Source organism: Bos indicus x Bos taurus, chromosome 29, assembly GCF_003369695.1.
Source record: "Bos indicus x Bos taurus breed Angus x Brahman F1 hybrid chromosome 29, Bos_hybrid_MaternalHap_v2.0, whole genome shotgun sequence".
Classification (NCBI taxonomy): domain Eukaryota; kingdom Metazoa; phylum Chordata; class Mammalia; order Artiodactyla; family Bovidae; genus Bos; species Bos indicus x Bos taurus.
In genome coordinates this window covers 8,572,453-8,590,732 of record NC_040104.1, presented here as the reverse complement: position 1 = coordinate 8,590,732, position 18,280 = coordinate 8,572,453, and the positions used below count along the sequence as shown (strand labels likewise).

Sequence of the window (18,280 nt, the reverse complement as noted above, 5' to 3'; positions counted from 1 at the left end):
CCCAGGTCTTCCCTGTTTCTGCAGTCAGGCCTTGTCCTAGCTCCACACCTGCCCCATCTAGGCCCTTCAGCAGGCAACTCCCATCTTCCTGACTTCACACGTAAAACACTCAAAGACCAGGCTAAACTCCAAACTCCTGGGTATGACATTCCAACTCGTGAAAAGCCTGGCCTCTGCCGCTCCGCCATCCTTCCATGGGTCTGCTATTTCTTCTACTGGAAATGACAGCACTCTCCCTCATGTCTTCAAGTCCCAGGTCTAGCTTACCTCCTCCCTGAAGCCCTCCCTGACTTTCCTCTGCTGGAGGGAGCCGCCTTCACCCTGGTTCCAGGCCCCTGTTAGAGCACTGGGCTGGCGTTCACTCCTCACTGAGAGGCTGCCTCTCCTTCGCCCGGAAGCTAGGAATAACAGGGGCTGTGGCGCAATCCAGGTCTGTGTACCTAGTATAAAGCGCAGGCTAGTCTGTAGGGGGCGCCAATAAACCTTTCTGGAATTGAGCTCTCAGCTCGGCTCCCAGGGCCTGGTGAAGCTTCTCTGGTTCCCTAGCGATCCCTCTGCTCACAGCCCTGGGCCGAGCCTTCCGTCCCCTCCCCCGCTCAATGTGTCCTGCCAGTTCCCTGAGGAGCGCTGGCCCTAGGCCGGCCACACAGTAGCTGCTCAAAAGGACTGACCCAAATAGGAGCAAATGACCCTCCCTGGGGGACGGCGGCACGGTTTGCAGTGCGCGGAATTCCAGCGGCCAGCCGGCATGCAGTTCTCAATTACCATATTAGAGATAAGGACCTGGATGTCCCCGAAGCCCGATCGCGCTCCGTCTCCCGGAGTCCAGGCGGCCGTATCTCCGCTCGCCGCCTCAACGCCTCCCTGATGTCGGCCCCAAGTGCCTCAGTTTCCCTCATATGTAAAGCGGGGACATCTTTTGAAATTCTTGTCAGTGCTAGCGCTCTCTCCGCCCGGGAAGCCCCAGGCGACAGACAGAGACTCCGCGGCACAGACGTGGGCTTTATTAGCATTTTAGTATCGGGCGTAGGTCCGCAGCGTTACCACGGAGGAAAGGGTTCCGGCGAAGTTAGGGTTAATCTCGGCTCGCAACTGGCGCAGGCGCGTGGGGTGGGGTCACGGGGCCGCTTCCGGCAGGTAAGGGCGGAAAAACTTCCAACTTCCGATGGGGGCCGAGCCCCTCCGTGGTCCTCGCACACACCGGAAGGGGACCGAACTTTGGGTCAGACCTCAGTCTTCCGAAAGGAACGAATCCGAGCCTCGTTTTGCATAAGGCCTGCAGAAAAGACTTCCGCCCGCTCCCAAGATGGCCACCAGCAGCGGTTGGGAGCTTCGGTTGCGGGGCGGAAGGTCACTGGGAGGGGGCGGAGCCTCCTCTCCCCAAGTTCCGGCTCAACCAGGACTGGAGGAAGCGCGTCCAGCTGGGGCTTTGTCGCATTTGCGTTGCCGTGCCCGCGCTCTTCGGGCGAGGAAGCCCCTTCAGGGTGGGAAGAAGAAAAGGTAGAATGAATTAGCTTATCCTGGCAGCCCGAAGCAAGGCCCCTCCGCTTACGGAATCCCACCACCAAGTGAGATCTGGGAGGAGATAAAAGAGCGTAGATCCTAACAGGCCTTGTATGGAGAGGTCTCCTGACTACTAAGCATGGTCCCTCCATGTTGCGAGCAGAAAGAAAGGACGCCTACGGTCCTGTAAGCGCCAGAGCCGGAGACTTAGCACCTGGAAGATGGGACCATAATTTGAAAATCAAAGAAGTGGTTCGGAAATTGAGGCCAAGAACCCGGCTATCTGAAGTGGGTCGGCCAGGAGCACAAATGCCTCGTGCTCCGGGGATTTGGGGAGCCCAGGAGCCTTGGCCTGCTGGAGCAGGGTCAGGTCCCCGAATACCCTGGGACTCGGGAAGGGTCTGGCTGCAGGCGAGGAGTCCCGAAACTGCAAATCCCGACGTGCACTGGGACAGCCCAGTGGGAGGAGGCCCGGGAGCACAGGTCCCGGCGTGGTCCGGGACTGCGGGGCACCTCAGCCGGCCCTCACCTTGAAGGAGACGTGAAACTCGTCGCTCATCCTCCGGAGCTCGCGGCCATATCGCTGTGCAGCCCAGAGGTTGGGGGGCGCCGAACGCGAGCGGCCCCTAAAGGGGCCGAGATCCTCCTCCTCCGTCTCTTCATTATCCTCTGGCCCCGCGCGGTAGGAGCTGTGACGACTCCGGGTCTCCACAGCCCCAGTGCCTGCAGAGAAGATCAGACGGTGGGGATGACTTGAATCTCAACTCCTCTCGCGTCCCCAGCCCTGCAGCAGTGTTAGTGTAGTTTCGAACTAATTTCTCATTAATCCCACAAATCTTAATTGAGCCCCAATATGGGCCAGACCCTGTGGCTCAGATGGTAAAGAATCTGCCTGCAATGCGGGAGATCTGGGTTCGATCCGTGGGTGGGGAAGATCCACTGGAGAAGGGAAAGGCTACCCACTCCAGTATTCTTGCCTGGAGAATCCCACGGACAGAAGAGCCTGGCGGGCTACAGTCCTGTGAGGTTGCAGAGTCCGACACAATTGATCGAGTAACACTTTCAACGGGCCAGACCTTTCGGTTTATAGAATGACTTTACCTCTGTGCTTGGTACAGAATAAGGGCATAAATAGTGGTTACAGCTGTGAGTGTAAGATCCAGGGACTTCCCAGCAACTCCCTGGGAGGTTAACTCTTTCATCAGCTCCAGTCCCCTGCGGAGGAAATCAGTCTCCTGGTTGAGGAGGTACCCCAACCAAGCCAGACAGGGTTGAACCCCACCTCCGCAGGTGACCTGCTGGGGCCCATTTGTTTCACTGGTGTGACCTACAGGAGACCTAGAAGCCCTTTGAGAACAAGAACCTGTCAGCATATCTGTACCTCTCACAGCACCCACTTTGAACAAACTGTCCAGAAAGTCTGTTGACTTTTTATGGTAACACTTAAGGAGCACGCACTAGGTCCTGGGCATTACCTCATTATCCTAAGCATGCCAGGAGATAAGTACTAATATTGCTTCTACGGTATAGATGAAAAGACAGGCTTGGAGAGGTTTAGACTTGCCCTGAGTGACACAGTTGGGAAGTTCTGAGGTTTGAAGTCCCTACAGGTTTGTTGGAATCCAGAGTCCAGTGATAATCCATTGAGCTATACGTCATCCTTTATCCAACCACCCTTCAACTCCCTGAGCCTGTGTCTTCACCTCTTTATGGGGATAAACCTAGTTCTTAATGCCAGTGACTTGCCTCACATAAACAGCGTGAAAGTCCTTTATAAGCTGAAAGTGTGTGATGGATCATTGTTCAAAGAGGTGTGTCCTGAGTTTGTCTGGCTTTTGCGTGTGTTCCATCCCCCTAATTCCTGTCAACCCCACCCCCATACCCAGACCAACAAAGACCTAGAACACTCCCAGGAGCATAAATCCAGAGCCGGATTGAAAGACAAGCATGGAACAAGTACAGGGAACAGCATCCACAGCAAGGTATGTCTGTCAGGGAGGCATCCTGAAGAAAGTATGATCTAAGCCAGGTCTTGAAGCCAGGGGTAACTGTCTCATCCTCTCCCAAAGGCCTGTGGGCCAGCTCCAGGGCTGGGGCCTCCAAGGGTCCCAGCTCCAAACACAGGGCTGGGAAAGCCAAGAAAAGAAGAGGGGGCTGGATCCAGAAAGGCCTAGGCTAAGAGGGTGGCTGGAATTCCTAAACTTCACCAAAGCCTGGGCTCAGGTAGGCAGGGACACCATAAAGCCTTTGAGGAACGAGGTGGCAGCGGGGAACAGGCAGCTAAATCAGCAGTCCAGATTGGGGCTGGGGCTACGGAGCTGAGAGCAGCAAGAGCCCTGATGAGAACAGGCCCGTCTACAGAGGACTGTCCGGTTCCATGGGGCATGGGCATCAGGGCAGAAGTCCCCCCCTCCCCCGCATTCCTGCTTTGTGACCTTGGGCCCTTTCTTTTTAATCCCTTGGGGTCTCGGTGTTGTCCTCTGTGAAATGGGGGCAGCCCCCAGTACCCCCATGAGGACAAACGACACAGAGAAAGAACCCTGTTCTGCCCTTTTCATGTCCTGAAGCCTCGCATTTTCCCGGTGAGAGGCCAAGTTCTCCCTATTTTACACATGAGGAAATAGAAGCACAGAGAGGTTAGGAACTTGTCCAGGGTCACACAGCTGGCACACCCTGCTTGGTCACTTAAATGCTCAGGAACTATCAGCTATTTTTCTGCTTTACTAGCACTAAGAACCCACAGCCTCCACACTTGACAGATGCAGGGCCCAGTGGTCAGAAGGCAAGTGACGTAGGCAGGCACTTGGCTTGGGCCTTGCCCTCCTGCCTGGGAATCAGAACCAGCAGAACAGCAGCACTCCCTGTGTCAGCTTGGCAGCATGCTTCATGTCCATGAATTCCTTATGTCCTCGCCACATCCTGGGAGGGAAGGTTACTCACTGTCCCCATTTTACAGAAAAGAAAACTAAGGCATAGAGAGGGTAAGTAACTTGCCCAAAGTCACACAGCTAGTAGGTGACAGATGCCAACCCAACCAGTCTGGCTCCTGGGTCTGTGTATTTAACTCTCATGCCCCAGGCTCCTTTCAGCAGCACCATGAGCTCCCGTGGGGGCTCAGGTCTGGAAAGGCAACCCTAGGCCTAATGTGACTGCCAGCTCCGCCAGGAGCCTACCCATGGAGTGGGGATTTTTACCGAAGCCATGAATTAAACAGTGCCAAGCCAGACATTGTCAAAATGACACTCAAATGTGTAAACTGAACATTTAAGTGTCCTATTTACTAGGAAAAAAATTTGAGTATTTTTCTGTGAACTCCCTGGGGGAGCAGACATGCCTACCCACTCCATCCATCCAACCTTCAATCAGCAGTCACTCCTTCATGCCCCTAGATAGTGCAAGGCGTCCTCTCCCAGTCTTGGGAAGGAAAGGAGGCGGGAGGAGGCGTGGCTTCTGGTTGTGAGCATGCTCTCTCGCCATCCTTCCAGAGTGCAGGCCTGGGGCTGGGTGGGAAAGTGGGAAGGACCTATGGCTGGAGGTGTCAGGAGCCCCAAACTTAAAGTTCTTTACTCACTGGCTTTCTGGGTAAGTGGGTGGGGCTGAACACATCCACATTCCCGCTCCTGTGAGCATCCTTGCACACTTCACTAGAACAGTGCTGTTCCAGACAGCTGGAGGCAGTGAGGTTGTGCCATCAGGTGGGGTTGGGTTTGGATCCTGCTCTACCACGTGGGGGGTTCACATGTTGCTCGACTTCAGCAGGAGAGCAGCTCGGTGCTCCCCCCTGGAGCAGGCATGTGGCCTGACCTGTCTCAGCCCAGGCTTCCTGTGTCCCCTAAAGCCATTTGGAGTATGAAAGCCCCTTACTGGCCTGTAGAGAACATACCTCCACCTTGCTCAGAGCTGAGAAAATCAGAAAACACGATAAAGCAGAGGCTGGCAAGTGTTTTCTGTAAAGGGTCAGAGAGGAAATGTTTGGGGCATCGCAGGCCACATAGCCTGTCACAACTACTCAACATTGTGGCCAGGGCTTGAAAGCAGCCGTAAACAATATACACGTGCTTGTGCACCGCTGCGTTCCACTAAAATTGTATTTGGAACACTGAAATAAAATACTGTTCTTTGGAGTTCTGTCAACTGTTTAAAAGTGTCAAAAAAAAAAGTGTCAAAATCATCCTTAGCTCATGGGCTACACAACAAAGAGGAGTTTAGCCTTTGGATGTGGTTTGCCAACCTCTGCTCTAAACCCAACTATGTCTGTCCTCTGCCTAAAACTTTCAATGGCTCCCTGTTGCCTATGAGATAAACTCCAAACTCCTGGGCATGGCCTTCAGGGCCCTTACATTCTTACGTTCCAGCCTGCACTCCCTTGTCTGCCATCAGGGTGGCATTGGTTATTCATGTCTCTCTATTCCGTCTAAATGAATGGCAATCCCCAAGTCTGCTCAGGGCCTGGGCCAACTCACTGCAACAACAACTGCAGTAATAGTAAGAATAGCAGACCCTCCTCTCTGCTAGGCACTGTTTCTAAGCATTTTTCCTGTATTAATGCATCAGATTCTCTTGACAACGCAATGAGGTGGGACTACTTCTAGTCCCATTTTACTGGGATAAAAAATCTGAGGCACTCAGTATTTATGGCAGCACTATTTACAATAGCCAAGATATGGAAGCAACCTAAACGTCCAACAGAAAGATAAAGAAAGTTTCCTTGGTGGCTCAGTTGGTAAAGAATCTGCCTGGCAACACAGGAGACCTGGGTTTGATCTCTGGGTCAGGAAGACTCCTTGGAGAAGGAAATGGCAACCCACTCCAGTATTCTTGTCTGGAGAATTCCATGGACAAAGAAGATGTATATATAAACAATGAAATACTACTCCGCCACTAAAAAAAAAAAGTGAAATAATGCCATTTGCAGCACCAAGGATGGACCTAGAGATAATCACACTAAGCGAAGTGAGTCAGACAAAAATACGGAATCCAAAACTGATACAGGAGACTCCCCTGGTGGTCCAGTGGTTAAAATCCCATGCATTCAATGCAGCGGGCATATGTTTGATCCTTAGTGGGGGAACTAAGATCCCATAGGCCTCCTGGTGTGGCCAAAAACAAGACAAACAAAAAATGATACAAATCAACATATTTACAAAATAGAAATAGACTCACAGACATAGAAAACAAACTGCCTCCTGGTGCTGCCGAAAACAAAACAGGACAAACAAAGAATGATACAAATGAGTTTACTTACAAAACAGAAACAGACATGGAAAACAAATTTATGATTACCACAGGGGGAAAAAGGGGAGTGGGGGTAGGGAGGATTAACTAGGCCTTTGGGATTTCTTTTTTTTTTTCTTTGGCAGCACTGCATGGCTTATGAGATCTCAGTTCCCCAACCAGGAATCGAACCTAGGCCATGTCAGTGAAAGCGCTGTGTCCTAACCACTGGACCACCAGGGAATTCTGGACTTTGGGATTCATAGGTACATGCAGATGACACCACCCTTATGGCAGAAAGTGAAGAAGAACTAAAGAGCCTCTTGATGAAAGTCAAAGAGGAGAGTGAGAAAGCTGGCTTAAAGCTCAACATTCAGAAAACTAAGATCATTGCATCTGGTCCCATCACTTCATGGCAAATAGATGGGGAACAGTGGAAACTGGCTGACTTTATTTTTCTGGGCTCCAAAATCACTGCAAATGGTGACTGCAGCCATGAAATTAAAAGATGCTTACTCCTTGGAAGGAAAGTTATGACCAACCTAGACAGCATATTGAAAAGCAGAGACATTACTTTGTCAACAAAGGTCTGTCTAGTCAAGGCTATGGTTTTTCCAGTGGTCATGTATGGATGTGAGAGTTGGACTATAAAGAAGGCTGAGTGCCAAAGAATTGATGCTTTTGAACTGTGGTATTAGAGAAGACTCTTGACAGTCCGAGATCCAACCAGTCCATCCTAAAGGAGATCAGTCCTGGGTGTTCATTGGTAGGACTGATGTTGAAGCTGAAACTCCAATACTTTGGCCACCTGATGCGAAGACTGACTCATTGGAAAAAACCCTGATGCTGGGAAAGATTGAGGGCAGGACGAGAGGGGAATGACAGAGGATGAGATGGTTGGATGGCATCACCAACTCAATGGACATGGGTTTGGGTGGACTCCGGGAGATGGTGATGGACAGGGAGGTCTGGTGTTCTTCGGTTCATGGGGTCGCAGAGTCGGACACGACTGAACGACTGAACTGAACTATATATAAAGTAGATAAACAACAAGGATTTACTGTGTAGCACTGGGAACTATATTGAATATCTTGTAATAACCTACGGAAAAGAATCTGGAAAAGAATATATATATGCATATATATATATATAACTGACTCACTTTGCTGTACGCCTGAAACTAACGTATCATTATAAATCAACCTGGAGAAGGTCATGGCAACCCCCTCTAGTATTCTTGCCTGGAGAATCCCATGGACAGAGGATTCTGGTAGGCTACAGTCCATAGGGTCACAAAGAGTCAGACACGACTGAGCGACTAACATTTTCACTTTCACAAATCAACTATGGGCTTCCCGTAGTTACCACTGGGCACTAGTGGTAAAGAATCTGCCTGCAATGCAAGAGACATGGGTTCAATCCCTGGGTCGGGAAGATCCCCTGGAGAAGGGAATGGCAACCGGCTCCAGTATTCCCGCCTGGAAAATTCCATGAGCAGAGGAGCCTGGCGGACTATAGTCCATGGGGCCACAAAGAGTCAGACACGACTGAGCACATAAATCAGCTATACTTCAATTAAAAAAAAAAAGCCAGGGTGAAGCCTGCAGTCTGGCCCGGGGCCTGGCACTGGGCTGCTTTACTCACCGTGTGTCGCCCTTCCCCTCTCTACCATTCACACACCAGCTGCTCCAGGCACCCAGCTACGCACGGGAGCTGGCACAGCACACAAGGTGGCCACAGGCCCGCCCTGGAGACACGCACAGTTCACCGAGCAGGGGCTTGGAGGCAGGGAATGTGAAGAGTGGCAGCACCCTGCCCATGCAGAGGGGGACAGTGGCCCGGTGGCTCTGGCAGGTTATCGGCACCTGCGGGTCTTTCATGGAAAACCACTTGAAACTAAGTCAAAAGGAATCCAGGGCAGGTCTCTTACATCCCTTGCAGGCCTTGTCATGGCTGGGCCTGGAGCTGGGCCACCTTTCCCCCTTGGGGCCTCAGGTGCCCCCACCCGCGGGATGGGCCCCTAGTGAGTGCAAGAGGTTTTGCCACTCCTATTTCATTCATTCATAGCACAGAAATGGTCCTTTCCAGCTCCCTGCCTTGGCACTCCAGCTCTGATGATGCCGGGCTCCTCACACTTGGCCAGCTTACACTGCATACGAGCCAAGCCCCGCACCGCCTCCCTCACTGGGCTGATACCAACACAGCTCTGGTTAAGGCCAACTCCCTGCCAGTTCCCACAGGCACCTGGGCGGCCAGCATGGCTGGAGAAAAGCACAGCCGTGCCACCTCTGTTCAAATTCACAGCCATAAGACCCAGTGGCCCCCCGAGTTGCCCAGCACACCTTCCAACTCCATACTCTGGGCCAGACAACTACTTCAAACCTGTTCTTCCCTCTCTCGACCTCAACCTCCACCCCTCTCCCCACCTTCACTCCTGGTTCAAGACCTGGCTTCCTTTCACCAAGAAATTGGAAGCATCCACGAGAGAAACATCTACTAGTTCCTGTGAGGTGTCTCCTTGCCCTCCTCCACCCCTCCACTGCACTCAGCTGAGCTGCCCCTCCCCTGAACACCAGACCACTCTCTCCTACTCAAGTAAGCTTCCTTTCTCCCCTGCATCCCCCAGTATTTTCCTAACTGGATTACTCCATCAACTTATAAACATGCTCTTTCGGGAGTTCCTTGATGGTTAAGACTCCACACTTCCATTGCAGGGAGCATGGGTTTGAGTCCTGGTCAGGGAATTTAGACCGCACAAGCCACATGGTACAGCCAAAAAAAAAGAACCTCTTTTTTCTTTTTATCTTAAGTAATAAAACAATCCTTCCTTGACTCTCCTTGGGCCTTCAGGTGCCGCTGGCTCCTCTGTTCCTCTTTGCCAGAGCTCAGCTGCCAAGAGCGGGCTCTCCTTTCTACCTCCAATTCTCTTCCCATCATCCCTCCCCACTCTCCACCCAAGCTTCCCCAGCCCTAGGTCCAGTCCAGCGCTCCACTCCCAGCCCTCCTCCAGCAGCGCTCAAAGGAGCATCGCCCAGTTCAACACTCCCCTCCCTACCACATGGCTCCCTCCTTCTCAGACCCCAGTGCGGGCTCCTCCGCTTCTGCTGCCCTCTGCAGCCTGGAGCTCCAGACACAGCCCAAGCCCTACCCTGTCTACACTGTCTCCCAGGGCCCACCAAACACTTCATCAGCAATGGCCAACTCCCACATGTATCTATCCCTACTAGAAATCTCCAACTGGATGCCCAAAAGGTACCTCTAACCTGACCTGGCCCAAGCAGGGCTCCTGATCTCGCCCCACACCATCTCAGTTCCACCTCAGTTAAGAGCAACTCCATCCTTCCAGGCGCCCAAATCATCCTCTTTGGGCCTCACACATCTGTCTATCAGCAAATCCCACCAGCTCGACCTTCAAAAGAAACCCAGAGCCTAGCTCTAATACTTACCACTTCCACCACCACCACCACGCTCGCACCAGCTACCATCCTCCCCCGTGGCACCACCCCTACCTTTGCCCATTGGAGACCCGTCTCCACCCAGGGGCCCTGGTGATTCTCTTGAGGTCCAAATCAGATCAGAGTCCTCCAGGTTTTCACTCAACCTGAAAGCCAGAGCCTTGACCTGGGCCTTCAAGGCCCTGCCCTTCAGCCCCTCCCCTTCCCTGATCTCTGGAGGAGTCTCTAAGGCCCTCCTCTCACTGCCCTCAGGGTCTTTGCATTTGCCCTGCCCTCCGCCTAGGTGAAGGAAATGGCAACCCACTCCAGTATTCTTGCCTGGAAAATTCCATGGACAGAGGACCCTGGTGGGCTACAGTCCATGGGGTCACAAAGAGCTGGACTTGACTGAGTGACTAACACTGCCCTCTGTCTGCGGGCATCCCTGCCAGCATCTGTCTTCCCACAGATCTCTGGCTCACTCCTCATCAGATTCTAGCCTTGGCTCAAATGTTGCTTCTTACCAAGGCCCTAGTAGCTCAGTTGGTAAAGAATCACCTGCAGTGCAGGAGACCTGAGTTTGATCCCTGGGTCAGGAAGATCCCCTGGAGAAGGAAATGGCAACCCACTCCAGCATTCTTGCCTGGGAAATCCATGGACAGAGGAGCCTGGAGGGCTACAGTCCATGGGGTCCCAAGAGTCAGACATGACTTAGCAACTAAACCACCACCACCAAGGCCCACCCTGACCACCTCAGTTTAAATCACTCCCTCGAGCCCCCAGCACTCCGGATTCCAAAGAGAAAGTCAAGGGTATGTCACCTAAGGCATCACCTGCTACGGCACCATATCACTGACTGGTTTGTTTGTTTCTTGGTTTATGACTTGTCTCCCCCTATCTTCTAGAATGTAGGCAACCACAAGGGTAAGAGCTTCTCTTCTAGTCCCTGATGAACCCCTGGCAGCTGGTACACACATTTAGCACTTGACACAGAAGGTGGGGACAGCCAGATACAGGATGGGAAGCAGTTTCAAGCAGAAAAACTCTAAGTGCAAAAATCTCAAAGTTAAAGAAAGCCTGTGGAGTTCAGTGTGACATACAGCAGGCTGGCTGGTGGGGGTGGGGTCTTTTTTTTTTCTTTTAATTTTTTTTTTTTTTTTAGAGATTGTATCCCTAATAACTGAATATCAACCTTTTTTCTTTCTTTCTTTTTTGACTGTAATCCTAGTTCCCTGACCAGGCATTGAACCCCGGGGTCCTCGGCAGTGAAAGCACTGAGCGTTAACCACTGGACCACCAGGGAACTCTCTGGGGTGGGGGCATTAATAAGCCTTCCTGCTCCTGAAAATGGAAGGGTGTCACATCGGCAGCAGTTAAGGGACATGAGTTTTGTTTTCAGAAGATGTCTGTGGTTGTTCCAGGTGCCAAGGCTTGGGCTGGGCACCCTGGTGGTAGGGACTACTAAGACATGGCTGCTGCCCTCCAGGGCCCATCCTTCCATCTCAGCTGGGTCTCCCTCAGTAGATATAGAGGACAGCCGATGCTTTCCCAGTCCCACACAGACCTGCTGCCTGGTAGGGCTGTCTGCCTCTTGGGATTACCTGGCCCTGGCGATGTTAAGGACAGCACCGTGTGGGTGTGAGCCACAGGGTGGGAAAGAACAGAGCTGGGGACTGGATCCAGGATCTCAAGGAAAGCACTAGCCTGGGGCAAAGCACCACAGAGTCTTCTAGCCCAAAGGAAATGCTGAGTATGACCTTAGGCAAGTCATTTCCCCTTTCTGGCCTCTCAGTGATTCTGTCCTGGTCCTGTGCTAAGAGCTACATACTTGGAGCATTTACTAAACACCAGCTCTATAATTAAGTGCTTCTAAGGTATGCCTGTTAATCTTCCCCACAGCATTACCAGGGTGGTGATGAATTGCTGTTTTACAGAAGAGGAAACTGAGGTGCAGAGTGGTGAGGGACTTACTCAGAGCCCTCCAGAGTGTGGATGTGGCTGGGGTGAAGAGAGCTACTGGGCTGGAGGCAAGCTGGACAGGCAGGTGGTTGTTGGGTGGGGGGCGGGGGTTGCCTACCTCCATGGTGGCTGCTGCCGGCCGGCTGCCCCTGCTGGTGACCAGCTTCCCCCAGGAGGCCTGGGGCTGTTAGCCAGTGCTTGCTGAGACCTGGGGGCCTGTCCCCTGTGGGGCTGGGGCCCAGGCCCCTATCTGCAGGGCTGGAGTCTTCCTGCTCACTCTGCTCAAACTCTGGGATCTGGAACATGCTCTGGGCTGCAGGGGGGCAAGATGACAAGTAATTAGAGAACAGCGGGAGCTAAGGCTGGCTGGCAGGGTTGGGGGCGCAGGTGTCCCTGGCTCCCTCTCCCACCTCAGCACCCCAGGTCCACCCTGCTTCCCTGGCGCACATCTGTCCGTTGAGTCTGGGCCGGCAGGAAGCTCGACTTATCCGCCCAGGATCTAAAACTCTCAGAGCCCTAGGGCTGGAGAGAAGCCTCAGGCCCCTGCCCAGGCTTCAGTCAGACCCGCCCGCGGTAACGGCACACAGATCTCACCCCAAGCCCGATAATGAGGCCCCTGACCCGGGCCCGCCGCGTCCCTTTAGCAAAAAGAGAGCCCGGCCCTAGTTGCCTGGGTAACGGAAACTGTCACGGGCCCGGCCCAATCAGCTCTTGAAATGTCAGCTGGCCAGCAGGCGGGCCCCACTCCTTGGGGCCCCGCCCACTGCCTTCCTCCTGATTCTCTTCTACGTCTCCGGATGCTCAGCTCTCGACTTCCTTATGCCTTGGGCGTTGTTGGAGCCGCTGAGGGATTCTCCGGGGTCCCCATTTGGAAGCCAGCTCCTGCTGACAAGTCCTTCAGCCCCTCTGGGACTTAATTCCCACTCCTGTAAAATGGAGATAATGACACCTCTTTCAGGAGTCAGTGATCCTTGTAAACTGGGCGGTGATTACTGTGGGTGAAAGCACTTTGCAAAGCAGTAATCGAAGCTCAGCCGTCGGAGGCAACTGTTGTTGCTGTTGTCACTGCTCCATCCGAACCGGGTGACCGGCTCGGGAAGCGCCCCTCCCTTCTCCTCGCGGTGGAAACCTCGCACCGCCCGCGTCAGGGGCGCCACTCCTCGCGCCAACTCGGGGGCACTAGAGATAAGCGAGGGAGCCTCCACCCGGGGCAGGATGACTGTCCCGGCGCAGAAGGGAAAGGGGCCCCTAGGAGAGTGACAATAGGACTTGCGGAGGCCTCGCGCCTGGCAGACGGCAGGCCAGGTGAGCGGGAAACGCCGCCCCCTAGGGAATGGGCGGGCGGGCTCGCGCGGGACGCGGGGGTCCCGCGGATTAAGGCCCGGGGGCGGGGCCCGGAGGCCATCTTGGCTGAGGGCGGAAGTTTCCCTCGAGGCCGAGTGAAGGGAAGTCGTTACCGCCCCGGATCGGGCGGCACAATCTTGATTTGGGGATGGGGAAGAGAAGCATGGGAATCGCCAGCTTTCTATGGAAGCGAGGGCCGGTAGCTCCAGGCAATGCCCACCCGGGCGCAGGCCGGATGCGGCTCAGCCGGAACGTCAAGGCCGCTCGCCGCCTCTAGTAACCCCTGGCGCCCGGCGGTGGCTCAAGTTGCGCCAATTCTCGAACAGCTCCGCGCCGGGTGCGGCGCGGGCCTGCGTAGCCAGGACCAGACCCTGAGCAATTTGCGTAGCGAACGGCGGCCGCGCAGGCGCAGGAGGGGGCGGAGCAGCGGGAGCCAGGGAGCTGGAGCCCCGGGTCCCAGCGACCGGAGCCGGCTCCCGCAGCCGCGGCCTGAGGACCGGGCGTCGGCCTCCTCCCGCCCCCCCGCGGCTGGAGAGTGGACGCAGTGGGGGGTGGGGTGGGCCAGCGTCCGGAATCCTGAGGACGGAAGGCAGAGGCCCTCCCCATCCGGATTGTTGGAGGGGAGAGAGCCCTCCAGTTTGGGGAGGGGGAGAGCCAGACGTTGAGCGTCCCCAGCAGCGGCCGCTGCTCTGAACAGACTGGCGTTGGCCGGCTCTCCCCCTCCTGCCGGGACGACTCCAGCGACCGAGGCCAGGGACCCCCTTTCCTTCGGCTTCTGCACCCCCTTCCCCCCATCCCCGGCTTTGAGCCTGGCCTGGAGAGGAGTACTCCCCACTCTGCCCTGGAGAGGAAGGGCTGTCCTTCCACACCCCGTAGTGAGGGACCCAGGTTGCCTGTGCCCCGCGAAGGCAAGGGGCCCTCTGTCGAGGGCGGGAGGGCCCGGCCAACCACCACTGCTTTCCGCCTGAGCACCCTACAACTCCCACCCCTCCGTATTTATTTCCCTGGCCCCCTGCCGGCCCCTCCATCTCTGTCTTCAGGGTTCAGGCCTCCCTCCCTGACATGGAGAGTAACCTGTCTGGCTTGGTGCCTGCTGCTGGGCTGGTACCTGCGCTGCCGCCCGCCGTGACCCTGGGGCTGACTGCGGCCTACACCACCCTGTACGCCCTGCTCTTCTTCTCGGTCTATGCCCAGCTCTGGCTGGTACTCCTGTATGGGCACAAGCGTCTCAGCTATCAGACGGTGTTCCTGGCGCTCTGTCTGCTCTGGGCTGCCCTGCGTACCACCCTGTTCTCTTTCTACTTTCGAGACACACCCCGAGCCAACCACCTGGGGCCCCTGCCCTTTTGGCTTCTCTACTGCTGTCCTGTCTGCCTGCAGTTCTTCACACTGACGCTCATGAACCTCTACTTTGCTCAGGTAACCATGGTGATGGGTGGGGGTAGGCCTGTGGGGTAGCAAGCCCCAGGGCCCCAAAGAATAATGGGCCTCTCTGCCCCCAGGTGGTGTTCAAAGCCAAGGCAAAGCGTCGGCCAGAGATGAGCCGAGGCTTGTAAGTACTGGTGGGTTCAGTCCCCAGGTCAGGGGCAGGGAGAAGCCCAGTGTCCATTCCTTCCCCCTGGTAGGGCTGAGGGGAGTACAGCCCAGGATGCTTGGGGAAGGCTCGGGAACATTAGGCACCTGGTGCAGATGGTCTGCAGAGGTGCTACATATGTGAAGCTCAACTGTAATAAAAACCAGTGAAATATGGTGAAGGGAGAGGGTGCCAATGTCATCCATGATGGAGGAAGAGCTGGAGGCTCCGGCCCTCGGAAGCTCCAAAGGGCACTTCTGGGTGACCTTGGGCAGTGGTAACTCCTGTCCTTTATACAACATCTCACAGTTTATTAAGAGCTTTCACAGACATCTTTAATATTTACAACTTACCTTCGAAGCTGATGTATCCCCATTTGAGAGATGAAGACACTGAGGCCCAGCAAGGCCAAGCAACATGTTCAAGGTCGCACACCTGGCAGGAGGTAGAGCCAGGGCTTAAACTCAGATTTCTGACTCCCAATCCAGTGCTCTTTCTGCTGTACCACAGCTGTCAGTCATATTCTGACCTCTTTAGCCTCAGTTTCCTCATCCGCAAAACTGGAGGAGTGGGGTTCAGACTGCGTGGCCTGAGGTTCTGACTGACACCCGGGTCTCCTGGGAAGGGTTGGGTGGTTGGGGAGTGGCAAGGGTGGTCGCCTGGGGCTGACTGTGCTGTGGGCCGCAGGCTGGCTGTCCGAGGGGCCTTCGTGGGGGCCTCGCTGCTCTTTCTGCTGGTGAATGTGCTGTGCGCCATGCTGTCCCGCCGGCGCCGGGCACAGCCCTGGGCCCTCCTGCTGGTGCGTGTCCTGGTGAGCGACTCCCTGTTTGTTATCTGCGCACTCTCTCTTGCCGCCTGCCTCTGCCTTGTGGCCCGGCGGGCCCCCTCCACCAGCATCTACCTGGAGGCCAAGGTAGGGCCACAAGCGCTGATGCCTGGGTGTCTTTGGGGCGTTTGGGGTCTTCAGAGTAGAGAGAAAGCTGAAACCTCCCCTCCCTAAGGGTCCCCTGTTGTCATCTTTGCCAGGGGACCAGTGTGTGCCAGGCAGCTGCAATGGGTGGCGCCATGGTCCTGCTCTATGCCAGCCGGGCCTGCTACAACCTGGCAGCCCTGGCCTTGGCCCCCCGGAGCCGGCTGGACGCCTTCGATTACGACTGGTACAACGTCTCTGATCAGGTGGGCATTCGACACATCTGCCGCCTCCCCAGTAGCTGTGGCTCCTGGCCCCCAGCTGGCCTGGGTCCGGTCTGGGGGCCGCATTGGCATGACTGCAGATCGGCACAGCCCCTGCCTCCCCACAGGCGGACCTGGTGAACGACCTGGGGAACAAAGGCTACCTGGTGTTTGGCCTCATCCTCTTTGTGTGGGAGCTGCTGCCCACCACCCTGCTGGTGGGCTTCTTCCGGGTACATCGGCCCCCGCAGGACCTGGTGAGGGCCAGTGGAGAGGGGCGGCACTGGCGGTCCCTGGGCTGGGTTCTGGGGGTGTGGGAGGCCAGTGGGGGGCAGAAGGAAGCATCAATGGTGGCTCCCTTCCCTAGAGCACCAGCCGCATCCTCAACGGGCAGGTCTTTGGCTCCCGTTCCTACTTCTTCGACCGGGCACACTGCGAGGATGAGGGCTGCTCTTGGGAGCATAGCCGGGGTGAGAGCACCAGGTAGGAGTCCCGGCCCCACCCGAGGACCCCTGGGCTCTCAGGTTGCTCCACCAAGCCATGGGGTCCTAGAGCAGGTCTTGCCACCCACCTCTGCCCATGCCATGGTCTATACTAGGTGAAGTCCCCTCTGGTTTGCTCTTGCTAAAGTCCCTACCTCACCCCCCAAGATGCAGTTTGCCATAGTCAGAGAAGTCTGGGTCACTGAGCTCTGTTCTCGGTCAGTCTCTCTCCTCCCCCAACTCTGGTGACTGTGGTCCTAGTGACTGCTGGGGGACTGACCCTGTTTCTGCCTGCAGCATGTCAGGCAGCCTAGGCTCCAGCAGCTGGTATGGCACCATCGGGCGGGAACCAGGCTGGTGTGGAGGCAGCCAGACTCGGACCACGCCCCTGCTCTTCTCCCAGGTTCTGGGACCAGGCGGCCACCACCACAGTCTCTACTCCACCCCACAGACGTGATCCCCCTTCATCTCCCCGCAGAACACCCAGACCCCAGCCCCTCCCACCCCAGACCCTTGTGCCAAGTTCGTCTGCTGCTTCTTGCCCAGGATCCCCGGGGGCTGTGGCTGCCTCTTCCCCAGGCCGGCTCCTTGCTACTCCTGATGCAGTGAGCTTGTGCTGTCCCCTAGGATGGGGGGGCATGGCCCTGGCTGCCAGATGCTCACGGCGCCCTGGCATGACCCACCCCACCGCCTCCGCTTCCACTCCGGAGCCAGCTACCTCTCCTGCGTCTGCCACTCAATAAACAGTGTCTGTGCCCCAAGTCCATTTGCTGTCCATCAGTTGTCTGCTTGTGTTTCTCACACCATCATCTGTTCGGTCTAAGGCTGATTGGACACTGGCCCTCGAAGGGGGCTACTGGGCTGGGCTGGGGCCATTTACCTCCCCCAAGGCTGGTGAGTAAGGAGAGGGACAAACCTGGAGTCCAAAGAAAAAAAAGAGACCAGAAGAATCCAGCCCCAACTCCAGTCCCTTCCCTGCTTGAACAATTTCTACTCTTTCTTCGGGAACTGCTTCAAATGTCACCTCTATGAACCCTGCCATTTCCAGGTCAGGGAACTATGTCCCTCCCCACCCCACCCCAGGTCCCTTGGCACTGTGACTGCATGGCTGCCATGCCTCTTACCCTCAGTGGATCGGGATTTCTAGGGACCCTGTTTCCCTGTCATTATGCCCAACCTGGCCTTCAGGTCCATGAGTTAGTCCAGGACTGGTGGAGGAAAAGCAGCCCCCATCGCCCTAGCCTGTGCCAATTTGGCCAGGCTGCCCCCACAGAGTCTGCCTGGGGAGCCCCTTCCCTGACTGTCCCTGATAGTGCAGTTGCTGCCCTCTGTAATCACAGGCCTTACAGATATATCCTCTGTCCCATGGCTGGGAGTCATTTATCAGAGAGTCATTTATCTCGCCCCTGTATCTGGCCATTTGGTCCAGCTCGTTGGAGCTCCTGGGGCCTAGCACTGAGCCTGCCTTGAAACCCTTCACCTGGGACTGTCCTGAGCCCCAAGCCTCAGTACCTCCAGAGATGGGCCTCTGAGACTCAAGAGAAGCAGCTCAAAGCTGAACAATCACTTTCAGTTGAAAGGGAAATTGCTGACATTTG

General features: G+C 55.5%; 2 protein-coding genes across 7 annotated transcripts; one reads left to right on the top strand and one right to left on the bottom strand.

Annotated features, from left to right (window-relative positions):
• Positions 1 to 982: 982 nt before the first annotated feature.
• BAD (BCL2 associated agonist of cell death) lies at positions 983 to 12,814 on the bottom strand. 5 transcript variants are annotated; one of them, XM_027532762.1, is made up of 4 exons: positions 12,705 to 12,814; positions 12,229 to 12,423; positions 2,033 to 2,226; positions 983 to 1,477 (listed from the first exon to the last, which is right to left on the bottom strand). In XM_027532762.1, the coding sequence occupies exons 2-4, from the start codon at positions 12,413 to 12,415 to the stop codon at positions 1,352 to 1,354; spliced, it is 507 nt and encodes a 168-aa protein (XP_027388563.1). In that variant the 5' UTR covers positions 12,416 to 12,423; positions 12,705 to 12,814; the 3' UTR covers positions 983 to 1,351. The 5 variants fall into 5 exon arrangements, with proteins under 5 accessions (XP_027388563.1, XP_027388565.1, XP_027388566.1 ...); XM_027532764.1 differs by having other exon boundaries at positions 12,521 to 12,746; XM_027532765.1 differs by lacking the exon at positions 12,705 to 12,814 and adding an exon at positions 12,540 to 12,698.
• Positions 12,815 to 12,888: 74 nt separating this feature from the next.
• On the top strand, positions 12,889 to 17,448 carry GPR137 (G protein-coupled receptor 137). Of its 2 annotated transcripts, XM_027532761.1 has the most exons (8): positions 12,889 to 13,415; positions 14,495 to 14,873; positions 14,957 to 15,006; positions 15,715 to 15,940; positions 16,054 to 16,203; positions 16,329 to 16,457; positions 16,568 to 16,683; positions 16,980 to 17,448. In XM_027532761.1, the coding sequence occupies exons 2-8, from the start codon at positions 14,517 to 14,519 to the stop codon at positions 17,137 to 17,139; spliced, it is 1,188 nt and encodes a 395-aa protein (XP_027388562.1). In that variant the 5' UTR covers positions 12,889 to 13,415; positions 14,495 to 14,516; the 3' UTR covers positions 17,140 to 17,448. The 2 variants fall into 2 exon arrangements, with proteins under 2 accessions (XP_027388562.1, XP_027388561.1); XM_027532760.1 differs by lacking the exon at positions 12,889 to 13,415 and having other exon boundaries at positions 13,490 to 14,873.
• Positions 17,449 to 18,280: the final 832 nt, after the last annotated feature.